The following is a 10,741-nucleotide window of genomic DNA, read 5'->3' on the forward strand; positions in this document are numbered from 1 at the left end:
TCCAATCCTAAACAGAAAAGCGAACACTTTGAGAACTGAACTAAGGGACAAACCACTGCCTGCCTAGGTCCCAGAATGGCCACAGGGCCGCACACAGACAGGACAGGTCTGAATGGCACTGCATAGGTTTGAAAACTGAACTGACATTGAAACCACAAACCACAGAAGGTTGATTAGAACTTGCAGCCTGAACTCAACCAGGCTGACTGCCTATCACAAACAAAAACATCAACTTTCTCCTCAGGATTTAAACATAACCCCAACTTATAACACCATCTTCAAAATGTCCAGGACACGATCCAAAATTACATGGTACACAAAGAACCAATCAAATCTCAACTTGCATGACAGAAAACAATCAACAGACACCATCACTGAGATTACACAGACGTTGGAATTATTTGAGAAAGTATTTAAAGTAGCTATTATAAAAACACCCCAAGAAGCAAGGGCAAACACTCTGGGAACCAACAAAAAAATAGAAAGTTTCACCAAAGAAACAGAAGATACAAAGAACAACCAGCCGGGTGCGGTGGCTCACGCCTGTAATCCCAGCACTTTGGGAGGCTGAGGTGGGAGGATCATGAGGTCAGGAGTTCAAGACCAGCCTGGCCAATATGGTGAAACCTCGTTTCTACTAAAAATACAAAAATTAGCCAGGCGTGGTGGCACGCGCCTGTAGTCCCAGCTACTTGGGAGACTGAGGCAGAAGAATCGCTTGAACCCAGGAGGCAGAGGTTGCAGTGAGCTGAGATTGCACCACTGTACTCCAGCCTGGGCGACAGAGCGAGACGCTGTCTCAAAAATAAAAAAAGAACCAAATGAAAATTTTGAAACTGAAAAAGATAATAACTGAAATAAATCCCCAATTGATGGACCCAACACAACAGAGATATCAGAGAAAAGAGCAAGTAAACTTCAAGGTAAACCAATAAAAATTACCTAATCCCAAAAATAGAAAAAACACTGCAGAAACATGAACAGATTCTGGGACCTCTGGGACAATACCAAAAGGTCCAAAATTCATGCCATCAGAGTTCCAGAAGGAGAGGAGAAAGAGGATAGTACAGAAAAATATCTGGAAGAAATAATTCCTGAACACTTCCCCAAATTTGGCAAAAGACAAAAATCTATATGTTCAAGAGGCTCAGCAAGTCCAAAACAGGATAACCCCAAAGAAATCCACACTCAGACACATTATCACCAAACTGCTGAAAACTAAGGACAAGTGAAAAACAACATATTATTTACAGGAGAACAACTATTTAAATGACTGTGGATTTCTCATGAGAAACCAGGGCGTGCAGAAGAAGTGGAACAGCATTGTTAAAGTTCCAAAAGAAAACAACAGTCCACTGAAAAATCTATATGCAGTAAAAATCTCCTTCAGAAATGAAGGTGAAAGAAGACATTCTCAAGGAAGGAAAACCAAGACTATGTTGCCAGCAGACTTGCTCTGAAACAACTGCCAAAGGCAGTTCTTCATAACAGGCAATTGATATCAGAAGGAAACTTAAGATTGTGAACAATGAAGGAAGAACATCAAAGTGGTAAAAATCTGGGTAAATAGAATAGATTATCCTTGAGTTCTTTAAAATACATTTGACAGTTGGAAGAGAAATAACATTTTCTGGTAGAAATTTCAATGTATGTGAAAGTAATATTAATACATAAGACAACAAAAACATAAAGGGGAGAGGGAAAAGGGACTTATAAGATGGTAAGGTTCACACACTCCATTTAAAGAGGTAAAATATTGATGCTAAGCATGTTGTGTAAACTTAAATATATATGGTAATTTGCAGGGCAACCACCAAAAAAAAAACTATGTAACTCTGTAAATAGATATAGTAAAAAACACAATAGACAAATAAAAATGTAATCTAAGAAAATGTTCAAATAACCCAAAAGGCAGAAAATGAGAAACAAAGGAATAAAAAGGGAGAAAAACCAGAAAACAAATAATAAAGTGGTAAATACCTAAATCCAAGAGTATCAATAATTACATTAAATGTCAATGGACTGAATGTACCAATTAAAAGGAAGAAGTTTTCAAAATGGATTAAAAAAATATTACCCAACTGTTATGGACTGAATTGTACTCCCACTCCACAAATTCATACATTGAAGCCCCAACCTGCAATGTGACTGTATTTAGAGACTGGGCCTTTATAAAGGCAATTAAGGTTAAATGAGGTCATAAGGGTGGGGCCCTAACCCAGCAGAACTGGTGTACATATAAGAGAAATGGACATCAGAGCTTGCTCTCTGTGTGTGTGAGCAGAGGAAAGGCCATGGGAGGGCACAGCAAGAAGGTGGCCATCTGCAAGCCAGAAAGAGTGCCCGAGGCTAAAACCAAATCAGTCAGTACCTTAATCTGGGACTTCCCAGCTTCTGGAACTGTGAGAAAATTAATTTCTGTTGTTTAACCCACCCAATCTGTGGTACTTTGTTATGGCAGCCCGAGCAGACTAATATACCCAGCTACATGCTGTCTAAAAGAATATACTGGCCGGGCACGGTGGCTCACGCCTGTAATCCCAGCACTTCGGGAGGTCGAGGTAGGCGAATCACCTGAGCTCAGGAGTTCGAGACCAGCCTGGGAGACATGGCAAAACCCCATCTCTACAAAAAATTAGCCAGTCGTGGTGGTGTGTGCCTGTGGTCCCAGCTACTTGGGAGGTTGAGGTGGGAGGATCACTTAAACCCGGGAGGTCAAGGCTGCAGTACGTTGAGATCATGCCACTGCACTCCAGCCTGGGTGAGAGAGGGAGATCCTGCTAAAAAAAAAAAAAAAACACAACATACTTCAAATATAATAATACAGGTAGGATAGAAGTAAGAATGGAAAAAAGTACATCATTGAAATACTAACCAAAGAAGACTGGAGTGACCATATTTAATAACAGCCAAAGTAGACTTCAGAGCCAAAACTCATCCAGGATAATGAATGACATAAGGATAAAAAAATTCACCGGCCAGGCACAGTGGCTCACACTTGTAATCCCAGCACTTTGGGAGGCCGAGGCGGGCAGATCACTTGAGGCCAGGAGTTCAAGACCAGCCTGGCCAACATGGCAAAACCCCGTCTCTACTAAAATACAAAAATTAGCTGGGCGTGGTGGTGGGCGCATGTAATCCCAGCTACTTAGGAGGCTGAGGCAGGAGAATCACTTGAAACCGGGAGGGGGAGGTTGCTGTGAGCCAAGATTGCACCACTACGCTCCAGCCTGGGTGACAGAGCAAGACTCCATCTCAAAAAAAAGAATTAATTAATTCACCAAAAAGATACAACACTCCTAAAAGTGTATGCATCTAACAACAGAGCTTCAAAATATATGAAGGGAAACTGATGCAACTGACAGGAGAAACAGGCAAATCTGCAGTAATAACTGTATACTCAATACTCTTTTCTCAGTAACTGATAGAACCAGTAGACAGAAAATCAGCAAGAATATAGAACTAAACACCATCAACCAACTGTATGCAACTGAGATATACAAAACACGCCACTATAAAACAACAGAATATACATTCTTTTCTTTTCTCTTTTTTTTTTTTTTTGAGACAGAGTCTCGCTCTGTCGCCCAGGCTAGAGTGCAATCAATGGCATGATCTTGGCTCACTGCAACCTCCGCCTCCTGTGTTCAAGCAATTCTCCTGCCTCAGCCTCCCGAGTAGCTGGGACTACAGGCACGTGCCACCACACCTAGCTAATTTTTTATATACATTCTTTTCAAATGCACATGGAACATTCACCAAGAAAGGCCATATCATGAGTCAGAAACCCAAATTTAACAAGTGAAAAAGAACTGAAATCACGCAAAGGATAATATGTTCTTAGAACATAATGAATTTGTTTATAGTAATAGATAACAGGAAAATCCCTAGGTACTTGAAAATTAAACATCATTCTTCTAAATAATATATTGGTCAAAGAGGAAGTCTCAAAGAAAATTAGAAAATACTTCAAACTGAACAAAAATGAAAATACAACATATGAAAATGTGTGGGATGCAGCTAAAGACGTGCTTAGAGGAGGCCGGGTGTGGTGGCTCACGCCTGTGATCCCAGCACTTTGGGAGGCCGAGGTGGGTGGGTCACCTGAGGTCAGTAGTTCAGGACCAGCCTGCCCAACATGGCAAAACTCTGTCTCTACTAAAAATACAAAAAAATTAGCTGGGCGTGGTGGCGGGCGCCTGTAATCCCAATTACTCGGGAGGCTGAGGCAGAAGAATTGCTTGAACCCAGGAGGCAGAGGTTGCAGTGAGCCGAGATCGCACCACTATACTCCTAAGTGACAGAGCGAGACTCCGTCTCAAAAAAAAAAAAAAAAAAGAATCACCATATGATGCAGTAATATCACTCCTGGGTATACATCCAAAGGGTCTGAAATTAGGATGTCAAGGAGATATCTACAATCCCATGTTTATTGCAGCATTATTTGCAACAGTCAAGTTATGGAATCAACCTCAGTTTCCATCAGTGGATGAACAGATAAAGAAAATGTGGCATATATACACAATGGACTATCATTCAGCCTTTAAAAAGAAGGAAATTCAGGCCGGGAGCAGTGGCTCATGCCTATAGTCCCAGCACTTAGGGAGGCCAAGGCAGGCAGATCACCTGAGGTCAGGAGTTCAAGACCAGTCTGGCCAACATGGTGAAACCCCGCCTCTACTAAAAATACAAAAATTAGCCAGGCGTGGTGGCAGGTGCCTGTAATCCCAACTACTCAGCAGGCTGGGGCAGGAGAATCACTTGAACCTGGGAGGCAGAAGTTGCAATGAGCCAAGCAGCCTGGGTGACAAAGCAAGACTCCATCTCAAAAAAAAAAAAAAAAAAAAGAAGGAAATTCTGCCATTTGCAACAATGGATGAACCTGGGGGACATTATCCTAAGTAAAATAAGCCAGGTACAGAAAGATAAATACTGCATGTGCTCACTCATATGCAGAAGCTTAAAAAATTCTTCTCATACAAGTAGAGTTGTTCTCATAGAAGACCAGTGGTTACTAGAGGCAGGGAAGGGTTGGGGGGTGGGTAGCCAAAGGTTGGTTAACAGATACAGAAGTACAGCTGGATAGGAGGAATAAGTTCTAGCATTCGACAACACTGTAGGGTGACCATAATTAACAACAATTTAGTGCATATTTTCAAATAGCTAGAAATTTTTGAATGTTCTCAATACTAAGAAATAAATGTTTGAGATGGATATGCTAATTATCTTGATTGGATCATTACACATTGTAGACATTTACCAAAACATCCCAGTATACCCCATAAATATGTATAATTATTATGTGTCAATTTAAAATAATAAGGCTGGGCACAGTGGCTCACGCCTGTAATCCCAGCACTTTGGGAGGCTGAGGCAGGCAGACCATCTGAGGTCAGCAGTTCGAGACCAGCCTGCCCAACATGGTGAAACCCCGTCTCTACTAAAAATACAAAAATTAGCCAGGCGTGGTGGCACATGCCTGTAGTCCCAGCTACTCAGGAGGCTAAGGCAGGGGAATTGCTTGAACCTGAGAGCCGGAGGTTGCAGTGAGCTGAGATCGCACCACTGCACTCCAGCCTGGGCAATAGAGCAAGACTCCATCTCAAAAAAAAATTAAAACATTAAATAATAAAATAATAAAGCAAAAAAAAATTCTCAACAATTGGGGTTAGAACAATTGGAAATCCGTATGCAAAATGATGAAACCTGACCTAATCCTCATACCTTATACAAAAATTAATGCAAAAGAGCCGGGCGCGGTGGCTCACGCCTGTAATCCCACCACTTTGGGAGGCCGAGGTGGGCGGATCACCTGAGGTCAGGAGTTCAAGACCAGCCTGGCCAACATGGTGAAACCCTGTCTCTACTAAGAATATAAAAATTAGCCAGGTGTAGTGGCACATGCCTGTAGTCCCAGCTACTCGGGAGGCTGAGGCACGAGAATCACTTGAACCCAGGAGGTGGAGGTTGCAGTGAGCCAAGATGGCGCCACTGCACTCTAGCCTGGGCAACAGAGTGAGACTCCATCTCAAAAAATAAATTAATGCAAAAGGAATCATCTATCTAAATGTAAAATCTAAAACTATAAAATTATACAATAGGAGAAAATCTTCATGACCTAGTGTTAGGCAAAGTTCTTAGACATGACACCAAGGGCATGACCCATAAATAAATGATTCATAAATTGGAAATTTTCCAAATTAAAAATTCTTGCTCTGCAAACAACAATGTTATGAGAGGAAAAGGACAAGCAATACACTTGGAGAAAACATTTACAAACCATGTATCTGACAAAGGACCTGTGTAAAGGATATATAAAGAACTCTTAAAACTCAACAGCAAGAAAATCCAATTGAAAAATGGGCGGAAACTTTTGAACAGACATTCATCAAGAGGATAGACCAAAAATAAATAAGCATATATAAAGATGCTTAACATCTTTAACCATTAAGGAAATGCAAATTAAAATCATTATGAGATAAATGACTACATAAAAAATACTGACAATACCAAGTACTGACAAAAATATGGAACAATTGGAACTCATACATTGCTGGGAGAAATGAAAAATGGTTCAACCACTCTAGAAAATAATTTGGCAGATTCCTAAAAAGTTAAACATACTCTTACCATATGACCTAGTAATCCAATATTTACTCCACAGAAATGAAAACCTATGTTCACACAAAACCCTGTGCATGATTGTTTAAAGTAGCTCTACTCATAATTGCCAAAAACTGGAAATAACGCAAATGTCTTTCAACAGGTGAATGGATAAATACACTGTGGTACATTTATACCATGGACTACTATTCAGCAATAACAAAGAAACAACTACTGACACACACAACTTTGATGAATCTCCAGGGAATTGTGCTGAGTGGAAACAAACAAACAAATCCCAAAAGGTCACATACCATACGATCCATTTCTATTACATTCCTGAAATGACAAAATTCCCAAAACAGAAAACAGATTTGTAGCTGCCAAGAGTTTAGGAATGGGTATGGGGGAGGAAGGGCAGTGGCTGTGGCTACAAGGGACAATTTGAGGGATCCTTGCGATGATGGGGCTTGACCATATCAATGTCAACATCCTGACTTTGATATTGTACTATGGTTTTTGCAGGATGTTATCATTGGGGGAACCTAGGAAAAGAGTACACAGGATTTCTCTGTATTATTCTTTCAATTGCATATAAATCAATCATCTCAGAGAGAAAAGGTTACATAATACATGACACCTCACTTATATGACATTCTTGAAAAGACAAAACTACAGTGACACAGAACAGACCTACCGCTGGCTGAGGTTACAGGTTGGGGAAGATATGACTATTAACAGAGTAGCATGAAGGAGTTTTTTGGGGGTGATGAAACTATTATCTATCCTATAGATTAGTTACACCAATCTAACAAAAATCAATTTCACTGTATGTTAATTTAAAAAATAAAAATGTTTAAAGTGAAAGAAAAAATATGGTGGGCTGCAGGTATCTGAAAAAATTTTGTCTCTTGGACAAAAGATAATTCAAAGTCCGACTAAGAAAATTGCTTCAGGAAAATCATTGGAAAGACAAGCAGGTTCCCTAAGAGATTTCATTCCCAAGTTACATTTTGACATGATGTCTCCAGCTCACTGAGGAAAGCTGTAGCACATATCTGCAGGAAAGCATTTGTCACCAGGCTGTGGTTGAGGGCAACTGCACTATCCACATGAAGACCCAGCAAAGAAATACCTTTAAACACAATTCCAGGCAACCTTGACTTCCCATGAAGGCTGTGTGCTCTCTCCTGATGAGTAAGGTGAGCCAAGGTACTGGTTATGTTTCCCTTTGGCTACCAGAAGGCTCAAAGAGAAACTGACAGCCCAACATCAATATCTGTTACACCCTGAGTCCTGCACACCTCTACATTCTAACTTGGCCTTGATCTGTTGTCTCTTATTTTGCCTGATCCTAATCCTTACTTACAAATACTTTCCTATTTTATGGCAGGGATTTCCACATATTTCGTCACATCCACAGTAAAATAGAGGAATGAAGAAACAGACAACATACTTACCTGGGGTTTGGCCATTTCCTGCTCTTCTTGGGAAAAAGCAGAGATGTGTGACGGCCGAGCTGGAACAAGTGGAGAAGAGTACAGCAGATGAGGAGACCCCATCAGACTTTCAGTGCCCAGAATTAGCTGCCTAGCAATCCCCTCACATCAGCTGGCCATCAGACTGCTCTCTGGAAGAGTCTGGGCAACCATGTGATTTTAACAATCTGTGTATTATTCAGTCTTCATGTGAACATTGAACACAAAAGGTTTTATATACACGTATATTAAATTGTGTACTGACCCATAAAGTGTATTTGTAGGTATTTTCCTTAAGGAAATAATTTATCATAATGTATCATAATTTCTCTGCACGTACCCACGTCTCAGCATTGATTTCAATAATGCCAAACTTAAACGATCCTCTATGACCCATAAGGGATTAATAATAACAAAATATAAAAGATAAAATGCTACAAAGCTGTTAAAAGCGTTATATGGAACTGTACAGTATCTATGCACTTTGTGGTATATGTATCTCAACTAAACGTTTTTAAAAGGTGTACAAAAAAATCTTAAGGTGAATTACAAAGTAGGTTTTAAAACTGCGGGAATCCATTTTAAAGTTATATGTTAAATGTTTAAAAGGCATACCCCTATACACACCAAAAATGTCTAAAAACGGACATTTAAATGTGTGGGGGAAGAATTAGTTCCTGTTGATTTTCTTTTTCTCTATTTCAGAATTAATCTATAATTCAAATGTTATTTATTAAATGCCAAAAAAAAAACTACACTCTAAAACTATTATCCCAATTACATTTTACCCCCATCTCCCTCAGACCCCGCACCTACCCCTCCTCCCAGGCCCCCAACTCTGGGCGAGGCCCGGGGTCAGGTGAGACCTCGCAGGTGCCTCTCCTTCCTTCTGCTCACCTCACCGGGGCCGCCTTGCCCAGGAGCCGGAAAGAGGCCTTCGGGTGCGGGGGTGCAGGTTCACTTCGGCCGGAGCATCCACACCAGGCCCCCACCTCGGGGCTTGGGCAAGGGGAGAGGGCAGAGGGAGAAGCGGGGCGCGTCTAAAGAGGGGTCTGAGGGATGCGCATGAACCCTTAGGGGCAGGTCACTGTGCTGGAAAATGTGTAAAAGTCAAAGTTTAATAAGCCCCATTTAATCCTGCTTAGCCCTCATAACTTTGTTCACCAGTGAGCCCCTAGAACCTCGTCCACTGACCTCTCGGTCCCCCATCACTCAACCCCCAACTCCCACTTCACTCATCCCACAGAACTCCCCATCACTCAGCCCACGACCCCTAGCACTTGCCCCCTCAACCTCACTCTCTCTCGATAACAGATTTTCTGCTCGCTGCTCAGGAGACCGTTACAAAGCCTGGCCCCAACAAGCACTTCCGCTTCGGGACCGACTCTTTGGCACCGCAGCCTAAACGGCTGCAGGGGTCGGTTCTGCGCACGCTCAGTGGCGCCTTTGAGACCCCGTCCGCCAATAGTCAACATGGGGCCACAGCGCAGGCGCAGAGGGAAGGTAGCCTTGCCGGTGACGTCACTGCTCCAGGCGAGATGGCCGTGACCACCGTGTCTTTTTGCTGCTGGGGCTGCGTCGCAAAGCGGTTGTTTACTTAGTTATGCAGAGGCAGGCACTCCTAAGACTTCAGACACCAATTTTCTTACGGCAGGGCGGGGAGGGGAAGTGCACAACTAAGGAAAAGATTCTAGCAGGCGGCAATTTCGCACTTTGAACTTGGAGGGCAGCAACAGGGTTGCAGGTGTAAAATAACGGGAAGGCGGGATGCGTGGCTAAATTGCTCTGCGTGCACAAAGAGTAGGAGGTAGGGAAAAGCCACTGGCTTCATCCAGTGGCCAGGACTGGGAGTTTACGTTGTAGCGTTTGAAGGACGGTGGGTCGGTATGCAGACAAACAAGCTGAAAAATAAATGGCGATGTGGGACACACACACCGGGGGTGAAGGGGTATATTAAGTGGTGGCTAACAGGTTGCTTTTTCTGGATGAGTAGACAGTGTCAGTGTGTTGGGAGTGTAGGGGGTGTAGGCTGGGGCCAGGTGCTGTAGGGCCTCCTTGGCCAGGGAGCTCATATTTCATTCTGGACATATGGGAAACCATAAGAAGGATCCGATCTGTAAAGACCAGTCTGAAGCAATCTAGCATTATATAGTAACGTTAAAAATACACATATATTGGGCTGGGTGCGGTGGCGTGCGCCTGTAATCTCAGCACTTTGGGACGCCAAGGTAGGCGGATCACCTGAGGTCAGGAGTTCAAGACCAGCCTGGCCAACATGGTGAAACCCCGTCTCTACTAAAAACACCAAAAATTAGCCGGGCTTGGTAGCACGCCTGTGATCCCAGCTACTCTGGAGGCTGAGGCAGGAGAATCGCTTGAACCCGGGAGGCAGAGGTTGCAGTGAGCCAAGATCACACCACTGCACTCCAGCCTGGGCAACACAGTGAGACTCCATCTCAAAAACAAAAAACAAACAAACAAACAACAACAACAACAAAAGGAATGGAGCTTCCCAGTAGACAAGACAAAGAAAGAAAGAAAGTAAAAAAGGAACTCACATCTGTTGCTCCCTGACACATCAGCACCTCCTGGGTATACAATTTATCCACTCTCTCAATGCATTAGGAGGTAGAAAATAGAAAGGGCTGGTCCTTTAGGGC

At 42.5% G+C, this 10,741-nt stretch overlaps 1 protein-coding gene across 18 annotated transcripts in view; it reads right to left on the minus strand.

The window, feature by feature from the left end:
• The window catches only part of ZNF182 (zinc finger protein 182), a 31,131-nt gene extending 21,580 nt beyond the window's left edge, over positions 1-9,551 (minus strand). For 3 of the 18 annotated variants that reach the window (XM_063804446.1, XM_054676795.2, XM_063804439.1), the window contains exons 1-4: positions 9,375-9,497; positions 8,979-9,173; positions 8,064-8,122; positions 2,575-2,780 (exon numbers count right to left, since the gene is read on the minus strand). Coding sequence is in view for 8 of the 18 variants with exons in the window: in XM_054676795.2 (XP_054532770.1) it covers positions 2,575-2,780; positions 8,064-8,078 (221 nt within the window). In the remaining 10 variants the exon portion in view is untranslated. Of the gene's footprint in view, positions 1-2,574; positions 2,781-8,063; positions 8,123-8,897; positions 9,174-9,374 lie in introns of those variants that run through there. The other 15 variants (XM_016943298.4, XM_063804440.1, XM_063804436.1 and 12 more) reach the window with 9 other exon arrangements.
• Between the last annotated feature and the right edge of the window lie 1,190 nt (positions 9,552-10,741).

Source organism: Pan troglodytes, chromosome X (genome assembly GCF_028858775.2).
Source record: "Pan troglodytes isolate AG18354 chromosome X, NHGRI_mPanTro3-v2.0_pri, whole genome shotgun sequence".
In the NCBI taxonomy this organism is placed as follows: domain Eukaryota; kingdom Metazoa; phylum Chordata; class Mammalia; order Primates; family Hominidae; genus Pan; species Pan troglodytes.